This window comes from Populus alba, chromosome 1, assembly GCF_005239225.2.
Source record: "Populus alba chromosome 1, ASM523922v2, whole genome shotgun sequence".
NCBI classification, from domain to species: domain Eukaryota; kingdom Viridiplantae; phylum Streptophyta; class Magnoliopsida; order Malpighiales; family Salicaceae; genus Populus; species Populus alba.
The window spans coordinates 18,578,943-18,596,266 of record NC_133284.1 but is presented as its reverse complement, the minus strand read 5'-3'; the positions used below and the strand labels follow the sequence as shown (position 1 = coordinate 18,596,266).

At 30.6% G+C, this 17,324-nt stretch overlaps 1 protein-coding gene across 4 annotated transcripts; it reads left to right on the top strand.

Moving 5' to 3' along the window:
- The first annotated feature begins 6,115 nt into the window (after window positions 1-6,115).
- LOC118046202 (transcription factor bHLH68) lies at window positions 6,116-9,753 on the top strand. 4 transcript variants are annotated; one of them, XM_035055002.2, is made up of 9 exons: window positions 6,117-6,409; window positions 6,500-6,704; window positions 7,092-7,413; window positions 7,591-7,662; window positions 7,895-7,960; window positions 8,219-8,284; window positions 8,464-8,523; window positions 8,698-8,742; window positions 9,380-9,753. In XM_035055002.2, the coding sequence occupies exons 2-9, from the start codon at window positions 6,526-6,528 to the stop codon at window positions 9,506-9,508; spliced, it is 939 nt and encodes a 312-aa protein (XP_034910893.1). In that variant the 5' UTR covers window positions 6,117-6,409; window positions 6,500-6,525; the 3' UTR covers window positions 9,509-9,753. The 4 variants fall into 4 exon arrangements, with proteins under 4 accessions (XP_034910898.1, XP_034910893.1, XP_034910896.1 ...); XM_035055007.2 differs by having other exon boundaries at window positions 6,116-6,704; window positions 8,705-8,742; window positions 9,380-9,518; XM_035055005.2 differs by having other exon boundaries at window positions 6,117-6,704.
- The last annotated feature ends 7,571 nt before the right edge of the window (window positions 9,754-17,324 follow it).

Below are 17,324 nucleotides of genomic sequence, written 5' to 3'. Positions count from 1 at the left end.
CTGGTGAAGTCGAAGGCCAAGGTGAAGGTAACAGTGTAGGCATCGGCTGGAGAATGCTCTCCTTCTCCTCCTCTTCTTTTTAGTCTCTCCTCCCTCTATTCTTGTTTTTTTTTTTTGTTCTCTCCTCTATTTTATCACTTTTATCATCTCCCCTATTTTTCTCTTTTTTTTTTCTCTGTTTTTCTTTCTATATCATCTTCTCTCTTTTTTGCATACATTGAGATCTGTATTTATTGTGCCAAAGTCCCTTTACGTGTGAGAAACAAAGTTTCAATCAAAATCATTCTCTTTTTTGAAGTTTGAATTTGATTAAGAATCAAATTTATAAGTGGATAACTATCATTATCTTGAAGATAAAGATTATATTGAAGATAAGGATTATCTTGAAGATATGGATAGAATGACAAAAGCACATTGTAGTCCCTAGTTTTCACACAAGTTGACAAATCATATTTTTCATCGAAATAAATCTCTGATATTTTAATTTTATATTTTAAACCCTGTAAAATTAAATTAAAAAGCCAATGGGCCCAAATTGGGTTACAACACTAAGCATCGGCTAAAAATAAAAGAGAAACACCATTAATTACATAAAGGGAGTCAAGGATAAAAACACAGATCAACAAGGCAAAGATTGCATTTTAATTAACAAATCATCATAGTCTTACAAGGGAGAGAAAAGAAGGAGGAAAAAAAAAAGAAATGGGATAAAGAGCAAATGGGGTTAAAAATCCCTTTTCAGCAAGAAAAATTCAATATAAGCAATTAAGCTTAACCCTCATGAAGAACATCCCTTCCCAGCTATTGATGAAGACTGAAGAGGATGTTGTTGATAATGGTAAAAAAAAATAGCGTTGTTGATGAAGATTGAAGACTAAAGAGAAAGGCGTTGATGATAGGAAAAAAAGGAAAGCACTACAACTGTTGATGAAAAGGAAGCCATCAATCTCATGGTGACTGATTAATTGTTGAATCATGAATGACCACGTCTGAGAGAAAAAAGATTAGGATAAATGTTATATATGTGTAAAATAATGTTGGTTTAGAGGGTTGAAGCCTAGAGGAAAACATATGCTAGAGACTGTGGACAACTGGTATATGGCTATTGGCCTAGAGGAAACATATATTGCAATATTGCAATGCAGTATATGTTTTTGGTTGAAATCGTAAAACTAATACCAAAATCATGATTTTTTTGTGATTTCACTCGATTTTAACATGATTTTATCAATTTTCGAGTTTTTAGGGAAATTATGCATGTTAAGCATATATTGACTCATAAAATCATATAATTTTACGAGTCAAATTGCGATTTTAACAACCTTGGTCCTATCCTTATTAACCCAAGCCTTATATGCTTGCATATCACATTGGTGTTGGGTAGTTATCCCTTTCTGAATTGGGTTCATTCTATTGGTCAAGGTCTCAAGTATTGTTTTCTCATTTAAAAGATATCAAATTTTCCTATGCTAAGCATCATAGTTCTTTGCATCAAATTTGTTATACTTGATCAATTTAGATACCAAATTCTTGGATTTTTTCACATTCATTGTACAATTTAAATCAGACACATATTTTTCATTTATTCTCCATCTAATTAGGTAATAAAAATTTTCTTACATATTAAAAATTTTTCTTTTTTTGCAATGGAAGCTAGTAATAATCTCCTACATATTAAGTTAGAATATTATATCTAGATGATCAATATTAAAATGTCAAGACTATTCTTTTTATTCATAATATTCCACACATCGTATACATTTATTTTGAGTCCTTTGTGGACTCCATTGGTATTTTGGCGCAACATACCAAAACAATTTAAGACTAGAATACCGATGTAAAAACACATAATCAATCATATGTGTGTCGAAAATGTCCAATGTTATTTCTCCATTCTTTTAAAAACAACATACATTGATCAATTACAACAAAAAAGAGCACACTCGCCTCCTAAGGGAGTGGATAAGGGCTCTCTTCCTAAAACAATATAATTTTTTCTAATTTAGCACCTCACATAAAGCAAATAAAATATGAAACATGTATAATGAATATACCAACTCAAATTAAAAAGCACAATTATTTATGAAATTAGAATGAGATCTACTAAGGTGTAGCATGTGAAGAAATTTCATTTAATATTTTTTTAAAAGAGATTCACATTGATATATTTACTAGTGATATACTAGGAATAGAGGGGGGGGGAATGTACTAGAGCACTTCTTGTTGACTGAACCTAAAACACATAATTATTAAACCTGACTCGGGGATTGACCCATTCAAGGGGTTGAGTCCTGGGTCACACGGGTTTATCTAGGTCAACTCAGGAAAATAAAAAAAAAATTTAAGGTTTTAATATCCCACATGAAAAAGTTAAGAAATAATTCATATAGATATAGGCTATATATATTATAAATAATAAAGTTTAAAAAATTATTTTAAAATTTTTTTTTATCTCATATTGAAAAGATATTATTTTTTATTTTAAGTTGAAGTATTTAAACAAAAAAATTTATTATCCCATATTGAAAAACATAATTTTTTTTTTTTTTGTGAACATAGATTATATATATTAATGGTCTTTCAATCCCATATTGAAAACATAAAAGTTTATTCTGATGTTTGTATAATGAAATTTGATATGGGCTAGTAACCAATAATGATAGAGTGGTAGGCTTGAATGTATAAAGTTGAGTCGAGCAAGAGAAAAATCTTTTATTACCTTCCTACAGGTGAGGCAATGCCTGTTCTTTTTATACATTTGGTCTTCGATAATAATTTATTTTTGTCTTTTAAATTTTAAACCACTACTTCAACACTAATACTAATGTACTCTTTGTTTTTTAAATCACACAACCCATAAATATTTGTTCCACCTAGAAAAGTTGAGACATGCTATAAAAAAAATGTAAGACTGGATATTCATAAATTACTTTTTAGGTTTATTAAAAAAAATATAGACATAATAAAAAATATATAAAAAAGATATTTTTTGGGTTATATTTAGTCATCCAGTTATCAGGTTGACCTGGCAAGTTGTTCAAGTTTTACTAGGCTAATTATAAGCTTGAGTTTTGTCTACTTTGAATCCAGTTAAGATTTTGGGTTTAGGTTAATTCATCAAGTAAAATTTAATAACTATACTAAAATATATCAAAAGAAAAAAAAAAATATACTTCCAACGTACATTAAGAGAAAAAGAAGTGACACGTTCGAGACATGCACAAGGCCACAATCGCCGGTAGCTCAAATCACAGGGGACTAATATTGAAGCCTACTCTTCTGTCCTAAAATGCTCTTTTTACAAATTAACAGCATAAACAATCAGGCTAGGTGTTTTTTTTTTATTATTATTATTGTTCACAGTAACTAAAAAGGATGCATGGGGCAGCGGTTTAATTAAGCATAGGTATTGCTATATGATCTGACAGTATTTTGAGTTAATAATAGCAGTAATGCCACGCATATAGTCAAGCTTTGACAAAAAAAAAAAAAAACAAAAAAAACAAAAACAAAAACTCATCCAATAATTGACTCCAGATGAAACTAAAGCAATTGCCACCCATGGAATCCAGCTTTATTCCATAGTTTGTTCCGACTATTTAACTATTATATTATGCTTAAATTTCTTAAGATGTTTTCAAAGATCATTTTCTATATAGTAGCAACAATATTGTTATACAGATCTTCAGATTTTTAAATATCAAAAATTTTGTTGAGACTCCTTAATTTTAGTAATTTTTGTTATTTTTCTTTTTATTTTTGGATATCTTGTTTATTTCAGATTATATATATATTTTTTTTAATTTTAGATTTTTAATTTTGCTTTTTTAGTTAAGGTAGTTTCTAGCTTATTGAAAGCCTTGTAAACTTTCTAAGAAGTCAGTATTTAAAAATTAAAAAAACAAATTGTGGATTTAAAGCTCATATCTGCAGCTACTTTCACCAATTAAAATATTTTATGTTTTTTATTTAATATTTATCTTTAATTTTTATCTCTATTAGAAATCTTATGTAAAGATACTCTTATTAATCATGAATTATATTTTTCTTTCTCTTTCTTCTATTTATTTATTTCTTCAAAATGAACATAAGAGAGTAACAAATGTCACTACTTACTTCGTGGATTCCGTAAATCTCCCCCATAAGAGTACATTTTCAACCAAAATGTTTATTTTTTGAAACAATTCTCTTAGAGTTTCCTCAACAAACATGTATTTATTTATTTTAATAAATATAAATTACTTTCAATATTTATCTTTTTTATAGGACATATCTTTTCACTATTGATCTCAATTTATTCAATAAAATCTTCTATAATTTCTCCAAAAAAAAATTCAATCAAAATGACTATTTTTAAGACAACTCTTTTAAGATTTCCCCATCAAATATGTTTTTAATTTTAATAATTAGAAATCAGTTTTGATATTTATCCTTTATAATAAGATATCATTCCATTAACAATCTCAATTTATTGAAAATTAATCTTTTATAAACTAATTCTACATAGAAAATAACTTTTCAACTGTAATAAGTATTTTCTTAAAACAATCATTTTAGAGTTTTCTCAACAAACATGTTTTTAGTTTTTTAATAAATAGGAATTAGTTTCATTTATAGTTTTTAAGAAAAGATATCATTCCATTAATTATCTCAACTTATTTAATTGACTCTTTTATAACTTCTTTTTTAATAAAACAATTATTTTTTAAAAGTCATCAATTCGAGTCCCATAAATTTCAGAGCCATTGGAGGCTTACATGGTCGTTAATTTCAGAGTCTGTGAAATTAGTCGAGATGTGCGCAAGTTAGCTCAGATATCCATGTGAATAATAATAAAAAAGAAGTAATCTTACTAAAAAAATCTACAGGCAATTTCATAAATTTTAATTTATTAATAATATTAAATATCTTTTTGAAGGATTATATTTGAGAAGCTGCCGGCAACGTCGTGCTGTTCATCAATTAGTGTGTGTGTGTGTGTGTGTATACATGTATAATCCACATGGGAGTAAATGTAATAATAGCTGCACACCAATTTCTGTCGCAGGTATGTACTCTTATATTTTGAATCGACCATATATTAAGTAGCCTGCTGCATCATGCATTTTCATTCAAATTGTGGGCCTGCTGATGTTATTGTTGTAAGATTTTCTTAAGTAGTCGAAGGATTATTTCCAATATCCTATGATATTCACTGTTGCATTATCATTACATTGAATTCAACTGGGAAAAAAAAAAAGTTTTGTTCTCTGTTAAGAATTTTTCCATGCTACAAGGTAACAAATCATATGTTCCAAAATCACATGGCCATTTTCGATGGCTGAAAGCAGCATCTGCACTTCATTCTGTGCTTATCCTAGACACACACACACACACCAATGAACGTGCTCTGGAGATCGCATTCTAATGTAATTTTCATTTCGAAAATGTAACCATTTTTTATTTTTTAAAAAAGGCTCCATTATTAATTCATGGCTTAAGTTGTACGTACTTTAAAAAAATAATATCGTGTCCTAACAAAATGAAAAGCATAAATACACATAAAATGTAGGTTGAGCACGCAAGTCTCTTACCAGGATCTCATTAAAAAAGAAGGTGCATGAGACATCTTTGATCTCAGAACATATATATAATTGTTGGTTTTGATTATATATACACAAATTTATGAAAAACATTCTTCAACTGAAACACACGCTAGATTAACAGTGTACGTACACATATTTAAGGATATTCTTGTCACTTGTAGATTACTTTCGAAATAACAGAACGCCCTGTCTTTTTCATCTCAGAAGCATGTGCACAAAGTGCAAATAAGCAACCTCAAAACACAACATAAAGCAGCGCAAAACATAGATATCATATGACAAGTGTGGGGGTAAAAGCTTTTGCCAGTGTAAGCCTTTCGAATTATTGTGGAATTGTTGGGACTACTGAGATTTGGTGTTTTTCCTTTGGCTCACTTGCATTATTGCACTTATAAAGAGAAAGCGTGGCAAATAATGTTATTACAGTACCCTAATCCTACCGTAACTCTCCAATCTCTCAAAACAATCACAATGTACTGCCCCAAATCATGGAAGGTGGTATTAATATAAGCTTGTAGAAAACCATTAATTAGTTTATGGTCTGAAAACACAACTCGCCAGCTTTTCTTGCCCCACTTTATAATAAAGGTAAAGCAGGGAATAAAAAAAGAATACTGAATGAATGAAAGAAAGAATTGAAGGAAAGAGAAGGAAACATATGCAGAGCTCCTTAACCCCACATCTCGATAAAAATTCTTTGAGGACTCAGACTCAAAGTTTCTTCAGCCTCATCTGAGAAAGCAAACAGGACACTCAAAGCTTTAAGCAAAGGGGTTTATGGGTGCATAGACAAGGAAATTTGACAAAGTGATCAAGAAAGAGAAGTAACAAAAAAAAAAAAAAGAGCGAGGGGAATTTTCTTTTGTTTTTATGATTCTCTTTTGAAGCGTGAATTGAAGGTGTGTTTTTTGCAGAGGCGAAGCTCATCACTGCAAAGCTAATGATGGCAGGAAACCCTAGCTGGTGGAGCATGCATCCACCTTCACAGCAAACTTCTGCTTTATTATCTTCTTCTCCATCTATCTTCCCCTCCCAATATGTATTTGGATCTTCCTCACTCTCTTCGAATCCTTTGCCTGATAATCAAGAGCTTCCACTGTCATGGAGCCAACTACTTTTGTAACTCTCTCTCTCTCTCTCTCTCTCTCTCTCTGTGCAGTTCATCTTGTTAATACGTAACATGCTACACTTAATTCATAAGTTCATTTGACTTTTTAATCCACAATTCATATTTCATTTTTGTTTTCATACTATCTTTCTTATCTCCCTTTTTTCTTGTTTGATTCTTCTCCTTTGCTTGTCCTAAAAATTCAAAGCCTTTCACGTAGTACATGAGCTATTTTCCATAGATTTTTTTTTATCTAGAAATTTAACTCCTTACTCCTTATTCTGTGTGCGTGTCTTCTTAGGAATTTTCCTTACATATAGCTGACAGTCATGCTAATATTTACAGATCATCTTGACTTGGGAGTTGATCTTTCAATAATTTGATTACTTGTTCTTCAGGGGTGGTTCTTCAGGAGATGAAGATAGGTACGGTATGAGTCAATTTCAGGCTAAAAAGTTGGAAAATTGGGAAGACCAAATCTTAAATCCATCTCCAAGTATTTCTGTAGTTGCTGATGTAAAGCAAGAGGTTTCCCACAATAGCAGCTTATATGGTCATGGGGATGAAGACTTTCAGGCACTTAGGTCCCCAGCTTGGCCACAAGTGATGCCAGTCTCTTCCCCTAGGTCTTGCGTCACAAGTATAAGTAGTACTAATATATTAGACTTCTCGTACAACAAGGCTGATGGGGCGAATCAGCATCCCGATCAATCTTCCGAGGTAAGATATATGAAGTCTCCATGTTTCATAAAATGAGATCAACTGTTCTGCAATTAATGAATAATTATCATGACACGATCAATTGTTGAATCATATAAATTCCAATCAGCTAGCCTGCTTGGTGATTTATTCATCTGGGTTTCTCTAATTTCTTCTGTTCTGTTCCTTTTCTGCTAGTGTAATAGCACCGCCACAGGTGGAGTATGTAAGAAGGCTAGGGTTCAGCCCTCTTCAAGCCAACCTCTCAAGGTGACAAGACACACAGCATCTCTCTCTCTCTCTCTCTCTCTGTATGTGCGCGCGCCTGCCTGCCTGTGTCTGTGGGCGTTTAGTGTCTTTCTTGATTGTCTATTTCTTTGAGCATGTGTGATTCTTCTGCTATGTTTCATCTATTAAAAATATGATAGTCTTATATATATATATATAAACCTAGCTAGTGCTCTATAATTTACTAATATATATTTTGCTACCACGGAGTCAGGTGAGGAAGGAGAAGTTAGGTGATAGAATCACAGTTCTTCACCAAATGGTTTCCCCTTTTGGAAAGGTAAACCATCCCCTTCTTGATCTACAAACTAAACGGAAAGAATTGAGCAAACAGTTTTTCTTTTCTTTTCTATGTCAAAACTCATAAAAGAAATTTTTTTTTCTTTTAAATTTTGCACTGTCCAAACTTCTCTCTCTTTTTTACCGAAAAAAAAAAAAACAAAAACATCGTCCTTTATCTTTAGTGATTTGGCTCTCTATTTAACATTAAAGGATAAAAAAGATGACTCGGGTGTGGTGATCTGTTGCTCTTTTGCAGACTGACACGGCTTCTGTCCTGTTAGAAGCTATTGGGTATATCAGATTCCTTCAGGGTCAAATTGAGGTGATGTTTCTTCCACATCTTACTTAATTATACTCTCTGCAAGCAGCTCAGAATCAGTGAGGAGCATGCAGTTAAAGTGTTCAATTATTCATTCTTTCTCTACCATTCTTTAGTTATGGAAGTCACAAAATCTTATTCTCTATTTTGTCTCCTCCATGCACCCCCCTTGATTTTTGCAGGCTCTTAGCTCCCCTTACTTGGGCACTGCCTCACCAAATATGAGGAACCATCAACAATCTGTAAGTGCCTATACATAACTGTTCCTCATTTCCCGATGCAAGACCAAGATCCTCTCTCTCTCTCTCTCTCCCCCCCCTCCCCTCCCTCTCTCCCTCTCCCCCAGCATGCACTTGACTGACTAGGCAAGCGTTGCGAATCGTGTTTAACTAACGAGGGGAGGAATTTCTTGTTAGGGTCCAGAAGAAAGAGTTAGTGCATTGTCTGAAGACATAGGCCAGGTATTGCTTTATTGGATCCACCACCTCTATAAAAAGCAACTAGGATGGTTTTGTTAAGTGGAAAGAAAGCATAAATGCAAAAAAAAACTTAACAGTATTTTATCATTCATAAAAATAGCAATGAAAGAACAAGGTTCCTAGCTTTATGCACATTTATCTAGTTAAAAGCATAATTTGGGACTACTTTAGAGTTAATTATTAGTTGGGAATCAAAAAAGGGCTGGGAAAGATGGATAATGTTAATATTTTTTTCCTTTTCTTTAATTTTCCATTCAGTTGTCGAATGACATCTGCTTGAAAAGAAAAAGGAGCTCCTAACCAGGCCCTTATTTTTCTCTGTCTAATATCTTTATGCTAATTAATAAACTTAATTTCCCCTTGTTGTGCATTAATACACTATGTTTTAGTCTATATATTACTTTGCAATCATCACGATTATCCTCCTCATTATGACTCTTTAATTATTGGTTTTGTACAAAAGCTGGAACGTCGAGTTTACATGCCTTTGGACATTGGAATTAGATTGTTTGAAGAGCTTGTTTATAAGAAAATTTCATTAATTAGTACCTTCGCTTCTTTTTCTTTTTCTTTTCTCACTAAACTTTGTGTGTGTGTATGCATTTGATAATGTCTGCAGGATAATCAAGATAACCCAAAAGATTTGAGGAGTAGAGGACTGTGCTTGGTTCCTCTGTCTTGCACCCAGCATGTTGGAAGTGACAACGGCGCCGATTATTGGGCTCCGGCTATGGGAGGAGGGTCTTGATGGGTGCAATATTCCAAGGCTGATTCAAACTTTCAAAGAATGATATAACATCATGAGCAATCACTCTGCTGCAACATTCCAAGGGTAATTGCTCATGATGGTATGCAATTCTAATTAAAAATGGCCATTAATTGTTTCTGAACCCTCTAGCTAGCTAGTCTCACCCTTTCTGTCTGTTGATGTTTTCTTCCAGCTATGTTATAGAGCTCCATGAAAATTGAAGTTTAATTAGCATTTTTCTTTCATCTCAAAATGCTTTATCCAGGATTGGCATTCTTTCTTCTTATATTATTGAAGAATAGAATGGTTTCTGCCTCTATTTAATCTTTTCACCCGTGATTCTGAAGAGATTAATCACACAGATTCAAAAATCCATAAAAACATTGTTGAAAAAACTAGCAATAATTTTTAATATTTGAAATGATAATTAATGGCTATACGTACAAATTTTGATATTAAATAGTCTGTCAATAACTAATTAAAATCAACATGAGATCCGAAAATGGTAAGAATTAACATAGAAAATAAAAATAAAAATAAAAAATTGGATAGATAAAAAGGGTACAATATTGAAACTAGAGCTATCACGAAAGGATATGCATGCATTTCAAATCACTAAAATGGCTAAGAAGTTGGCCTTTAAAGTTAATTTTAACTTCAAAAATAGTATTTGATATATAGCTTTAACAGGCCTTTCGATAAAAAGTTATGGCATATCAAAGTTCCAGTATTCGTTTATAAAAGGGCATTTCAAGTTGTGTCCTATGTTAATTAAAAAAAAAATTATTTATATTTTGACTATAGATAAATTATACCAAAGTAAAAGGAATTAAATAAAAAAAAAATACAATAACAATGCCTTAGTGTGTTTGTTTTTAAGATAACTTTTATGATTTTGATTTTAAAAAAGTAAGTTTTGAAAAAAGTTTGATTAGTTTGATTTAGATATTTATTTGGTAAGAATTATGATTGGAGTTTATGTATAGTTAAAAACATGTATAAAATGTTTGGTCAGTTATGTTTAGAAGTGTGTTGTAGTTGATTTTTAAAGTGATTTTTACTTGGACATGTATTAAAATAATTTTTTTTTATTTTTTTAAAATTATTTTTGATATCAGCGCATCAAATTGATATGAAAATACAAAAAAAAATATTAATTTTAAGTAAATAAAAAAATAAAAAAAAATTCAAAGTTTTTCAAAAGTGCTTTTGAAATGTAAAAATAAACAGCGTTTATGTAAGTCAGTTAAAAAATTATATAAAAACTGCTTCACAAAAACTGTATTTCAAATCAATTTTTTAGTGGATTCCCGCAGTATAAAACGTGGTTTGATGTATTACCAAACACCTTATTGCATTTTCTACACTGCAAACACCAAAAATTAAAAGTAAATAAACGGACCCTTAATCTCAAACTTGGTTCCCTGTATAGATCTTTTCACACTATCCCATGTTTCATGAATAAGATCTATCTCATGTCAATAAATTTAAATCTTATCTAGCTTTTATATTACTACACATTCACGGTAACATATGCACCTCTACCACACCTATCTTATGGTGCTAGTGCTTCGATGCCTAACATACATTTCTTGATAAGTTAGGGAAAAATATTTACTGAAAATGTGCTCTTTTTAGGTTGAAGTGGATTATAATTGTTAAGAAATTGAGGCTCTCCCTTGAAATGATAGGGAAATTCTTTAATGATTAAGTTATTAATAATGATAGAGAAAAACATCCAAGGTTATGTTTTTCGTATTTATAAAGTAAAGCTTAATGAGAAAGAAGATATGTGGCTTGTCCAGCGGGATGCACAACCACTCAATTAACAAGGGATGCAAGGTTAATCGAGAGAGGTGATATAAATAAAAACAACATAAGAAACACAAGAACAAGCAAATTGGAATTATGTCGAATAGGGTCCTATACAAAAACTTTAGTTATTACTAAATATTTTCTCTAATAAAAAAATCTATATTGCAACTTTTTTATGCCGCTTATATATTAGGAAAACAAATTCTAAATAAAGATTAAAAAAATAAATTAAATTATATATCAACTAGAAAAGTATTGCAAATCTAGAATAGTAAATTTTGGACCTTATTTGAAAGCTTTCCTGATCTTCAAATTACAACAAAATGTTAACCTTATATTAAACAAGGATTTTAAAACATCTTGATAAAATTTTAGCTCAGTTTAATTGTCAAATTAAAATTATGTCCATTAATATAAAGTTGTATGTTAGGAAAAAAAAAATCTTCTATATCAATTTCTATAGGTTGTAGAAAACTTGTTTTTAAGTTCAAATTGCTCTAATATCAATTGGTACATATAAAAACAACACATAAGAATAGCAAGAAAAATAAAACAGGATTATATTGAATAGGCCACTATACAAAATTATATTTGAAATTTTATCATTAAATATTTTCTCTTTAGATAGTCTAATGTAATACAAAATGCAAAACTTTATTTATACTAGTCATATGACTAAGCTGAATAAGAAAAAATAAAATTTCGAAACTGAATGATTCTTGAACCGAATAAAAAAATAACTACGAAAAATAAAATTTTAAAACTAAATATGAAGAATAAAAACACCATAAATAAATTTGTTTTTTCTAAAGTAAATAGGAATAAAACTAACTAAAAAAATAAAAAGTTTCTTTTATAATTCCTCATATATCAATTTCTTTAAGTTAGAAAGAACTTGTCATCGAGTTCAAATTATTCTTGTATTGATCTTATGGAATTCCAATCAAGACTCTCCAACCCTTTTTTTTCACTGTAGATGTACAATAATTTTAGATATTAACATCAATCCTTTCTGATTAAATTTCTCATAAGAAACAACAATTAATAAAACATTTCTCTTCCACTACCTTCATTAAAAAAACAATAATTGAACCATCTAGGTGGTGGCCTAGTGGTAAGAGCTTGGGACCAAGAGGTTTGCTCCCTCTGTGGTCTCAGGTTTGAGCCCTAGGTTGCTCATATGATGGCCACTGAAGGCTTACATGGTCGTTAACTTCAGGACCCGTGGGATTAGTCGAGGTGCGCGTAAGCTAGCACAGACACCCACGTTAAACTAAAAAAAAAAAAAAACAATAATTGTCAACCTCAAACTTGCTTCCTCAACACATAATGTATTCATTTAACCATTGAGCAAATATATATTTTGATGATAGTAAACTTGTAATCAAAATGATCAACATAACTTAAAATAATATTTTTTTTGTTGAGCACCTTTCATATTTTATTTTCATTTAAACTCTAACTTATCAATGAGAACATTATTGATGACACCATCACTCACATCACTATCATTATTTATGCTATCATTATTGTCATAATTATCATTGAAATAAAAATTATAAATTGGTGGAGAATACAAATTCATGTTTATCTTATCATAATCAGGATCACCAAAATCTCCATAATACTTATATTAATGAAGAGGTTGCCTCCCCTAATATGGCTTTTAAATGGGTTTTCTAGTCTAGCCATGAATCCATGATCACACTCTCATGATTCTCTAGGTTTCTTTTCTTTATTTTTGCTAATCGATGGGATAATTCTTTAACTTGTTTCTGCAATTTTATCATCGTTAAATAATAGGTTAACTCTATAATCTATCCTTGCAAGTTTTTCTTATCACCAATTTCTGAATGTTTTTTTTTTTTTTCAAGAGATAATCTCTTCATCCGCTCTTACACGAGCATGTCTAGTTCTATGACCACTTTTTCAATCCATGATTATTTAACAACATACAAAAAAAAAATTATAGTGAATAGGATCATCACATAAAAACCTTAATTCCAGATTTTATTACCGGATACTTTCTCTAATCAAAACTCTATAGTAAAACTATTCTAGGCTGCTTATATATTAGGAAAAATGTTCTTAAAAAAGTTAAAAAAAATAATAAAAGAGTTATAAACTAAATAAAAGAGAATCCTTATTTGAAGGCTTTTCGAACCTTGGATTACTATAAAATTTTAACCTTATAGTAAATTGGGTTTTACAATCTCTTGAAGAAATTTTAGTTTGATCAATGGTTAAATTGAAAGTTATGCCTAATATTATACAACTACGAGTGAAGGAAAAACTTCTTGCATCGAGACACATGAGGACCCACAACTAGTTCATTAAGAAGGGACAATGGCTTATCCATTGAGAGATGTAAACTTAGTCCATTAAGGGGAATGCAAGGTGACTCTATTAAAGAGGAAGTAAGTTTACTAGCATAGATAAATAAAAAATAAAATAAAAATAAAAACAACACAAAAAAAGATAACAAGCACAAGCAACATAAAATTTTGTTGAATTAAGTCACCACATAAAAAGTCTAATTACAAATTTTATTACTAAATATTTTCTTTTTAAGTAATCTACCTCTCTATGATATTTACAACTACTTAAATAAACCTAATAAAAAGTAGAAAACCTGTTCCTGGATAGGACTTGACCATGGAAAAAGGGTGCATGCTTATTCAAGATTTAGACCTATTATGTTTTGTTAAGTTTAAATTTCACGTCTCGTCACTTTTATATAACATAAATTAATTCATTCATAAAAAATAAATGCTAATGATTTTGAGATCCTTTGTTAACAAAAGCAAATACAACTTATCAATACTTATGTTTGATAATGAAACTTCCCATGAAAAAAAAAATAAGAAAAAAAGAGATTAAAGCAATTTTTTTCTCTTTTTACTTAATTGTTTGGATTTTTTTACCTAATATAATTTGCTAGCAAAAAAGAGGAAAAAATAGTATGAATGACTTCCACTTTTCATTCAATGTATATTTGTTCCTAACAAAAGTGTGCCAAAATAAAGTGGAAGAAAACAAAAGCTCTTTCATAATCATCATGAAATGATTATGAAAAATATGGGAGTAAAATTAAGTTCTAGAGGGTGCTATAAGATAAAAGAGTGAATGAAGGAGAATGGATAAAAATTTAGGAATATTTTAGTTTTTTAATCAAATTCTAGATTTAGTGTTGACTTGATTAATAAGGTGTAATTTTAAAAATGGATACAAAGTGTTATATTTTTCACAAATAAATAAATATATAAAGGAGAGAGAGTCTAAGTTGAATAAAAAATTCTTCATACCCGCTTTATTTTTATAAGAATGGAATATCATGAAGAGATGAGCATGCAAATAAGAAAAACAAAATCAAGGCTAAATTAAATTAAAGGAAATAAATTAAACTAAAAAGAAATGGGGGCAAAACGAATACACTTAAAGAAAATAGGGCCTAAATGCAAATAAGAATAATTATAGAGCATAAGTACTCCAAAAAAAAAAAAAGATCTGCAGATAACGTAAAAAAAAAAGATAGAGTTTTTATATTTATTTTTACAAATCAAGAGAGTAACACTAAAATTTCAAAAACCCATCCGAGATTAAGGCTTGTAGGTAGAATAAACACTGGTGGGAAAGGGATTAACAAGAAAAAATTGAACAAGAAGAGAATAGGGGAGGGTCGACTGTCATTAGAAAGAAAATGAGGGATCAATCCTTGATTCGTATCGGGTAAGGTATTCTAAACTTGCTCTTATAAGTCATTTCAAGTCGATTATGAATTGATGCTTGGATGTTAATGTATAGATGTGAGTTCTAAGACTTGAATTGAGGAAAAAATATGAGTTGTTAAATTAAAGAACTTCATGTGTTGTATGTAAATGGAAAGGTTGATAAATCTGGACAGTTTTGTCTCTTGACTTTTAGAGAGATTTCAAGTAGGAGAATGAAGGAATTAGGATTAGGTTCCTCATAGAAATTGTAGCTTTGGATGTTGGCTGATTAATAAAATTGTTCTTGCTCAATTTGGAGTTATGGAACTCCAACTATAGGTCATCAACCAAGAGTGGGTCATGATAGACTCTATAGGGTAGTAAGTCTGGTTCGTTGATGAGAAATTTTAACTATCTTAGAGGCAGAACTGGATTCTCCTTCCTTCAAAAACTTGTAGCCTCATGTCTTAGCTTTTCAACAAGACTAATCTTGCTTGAATCGAAGTTCTGTAACTCTAGATATAGTTAAAAATCTAAGAAGAGGTCAGAGAGTAATAGTTGGACAGTTAACAGTTCAAAAACAAGACAGTAACAGTTCAAAAATGAGACATTAACAGTTCAATATCTAGAAAGTAACAGTTCAAAAAATGAGATAGTAACAATTAGACAGTAATAGTTAAAAAATGAGACAGTAAAGTTCAAAAATAAGACAGTAACGGTTAAAAAACAAGACAATAACAGTTTAATGTCTAGACAGTGACAATTCGGGATTTAAGTAGAAACATTTCATATATATATATATATATATATATATAAAGGAATGATAATTGTGGTTGGACAAAAAATAACAATATTAATGGGTTAAATGAGAAAAACATAAAATATTAAGAAATGACTAAAAAAAATACTTATTGGTTATTGATATGGTTATAATAAAACATATCCTTAAGTAAGGAAAATTTATGAGATAAACCTATGAATTTCATAAGGGACCATAGGCGTGGTGCAACAGCAGCAGTAGGGGAGCACGAGTAGAGCTTTTATTACAGGTAGGGGTTAGAGCGTAATTTCACCTTTGTGATATTTTGAGTTGTATTTTAATAAAAATAATATGTATTGGATCAATATAAAATACTGAGGGACTTGCATATAATCCCGGAAAAATCTCTGGTGAATGTTTGGCACGGGCCCATTAAAGGTGAGAAATGAGTTGAGACGCGTTGCTTGGACCTAAGCATGTTGGGCTTAGGACGCACTCCCAATCCTGAACATATTGGGCTCGAGCATGGAAGCCTAAGCATGTTGGGCTCAAGTGTTGAAGCCCAAGCCCATGGCAGTAGCTCGAGTCTATGCTCTTTAGGTGTAAGGATTATACTACCATGCTCGAATCCATTTCTTTTAGCCTCTTTGTTGTACTTTGGGTTCAAGATATCAAGTCCGAACCTAAAAGATGTTATTAGTGGTTTATTTTGAAGGAATTTTTTTTTATTTATGTTTAGTTTTTGTATCCATTTCACTATTCGTTCATAATGCTTTTCTAGACTGTAAGTTTGAACATATTTGGGTTTTGTTCCACCAGGTTGTTCATGAACATGATCCACAAGGGCGAGATGTTGAAGTTTTTCACCGACATCTGTACTCTCCTAGAAATGTGGGTCCCACCTCTAAGGGAAGTGTGGGAGCGGAGCTGGTTAATGGCCTTGTAATCAAAGAAGGGGATTATAAGTTAGTGAAGACACCTTTCAGTGCATCCTTCACTACACTACAAGATTTAACAGTTTTACCGACAAATTTTTTCCGTTGGCGTAAGACATATATTCCATCGGTAATTAATTTACCAACGGAGAATTTTCGTCGGTGAATCTTTTGTCGGTAATTTTTTGTCCGACGGATTTACTGGCGGAACAGACGCGTCGGTAAATTTTTTTTATTACCGATGGATTTACCAATGGATTTACCGACGGAAATTTCCATCAGTAATTATTTAAAAAAAATTCATTTTATAAAATTATAAAATAATTAAATTAACATAAATCAACATTGTATAATATATACTCAAAATGCTTGGAAAAAAGAATAAGAAAATCAACTCAAACAAATTTGTAACAAATAAATAAAACAAAAAAATTAATTCAACTAAAAAATTCATATGAAAAAAATGAAGTTGCAATTGCTAAAAATTTAAAAATCCTATAAATAAATCAACTAAAAATTGATCTCATATGAAAAAAAAAAAAAAAAACTCACAACAACATTTATACAATTATTAAGAACAAAATCAATTAAAATTA

What these genes read in the sequence shown, in the direction of transcription:
- LOC118046202 (XM_035055002.2), top strand. Translation starts at nt 6,526, where the DNA reads ATGATGGCAGGAAACCCTAGCTGGTGGAGCATGCATCCACCTTCACAG. An exon ending in TGGTTTCCCCTTTTGGAAAG is followed by an intron (nt 7,961 to 8,218) that starts GTAAACCATCCC and finishes GCTCTTTTGCAG; the next exon opens with ACTGACACGGCTTCTGTCCT. An exon ending in TGAGGAACCATCAACAATCT is followed by an intron (nt 8,524 to 8,697) that starts GTAAGTGCCTAT and finishes ATTTCTTGTTAG; the next exon opens with GGTCCAGAAGAAAGAGTTAG.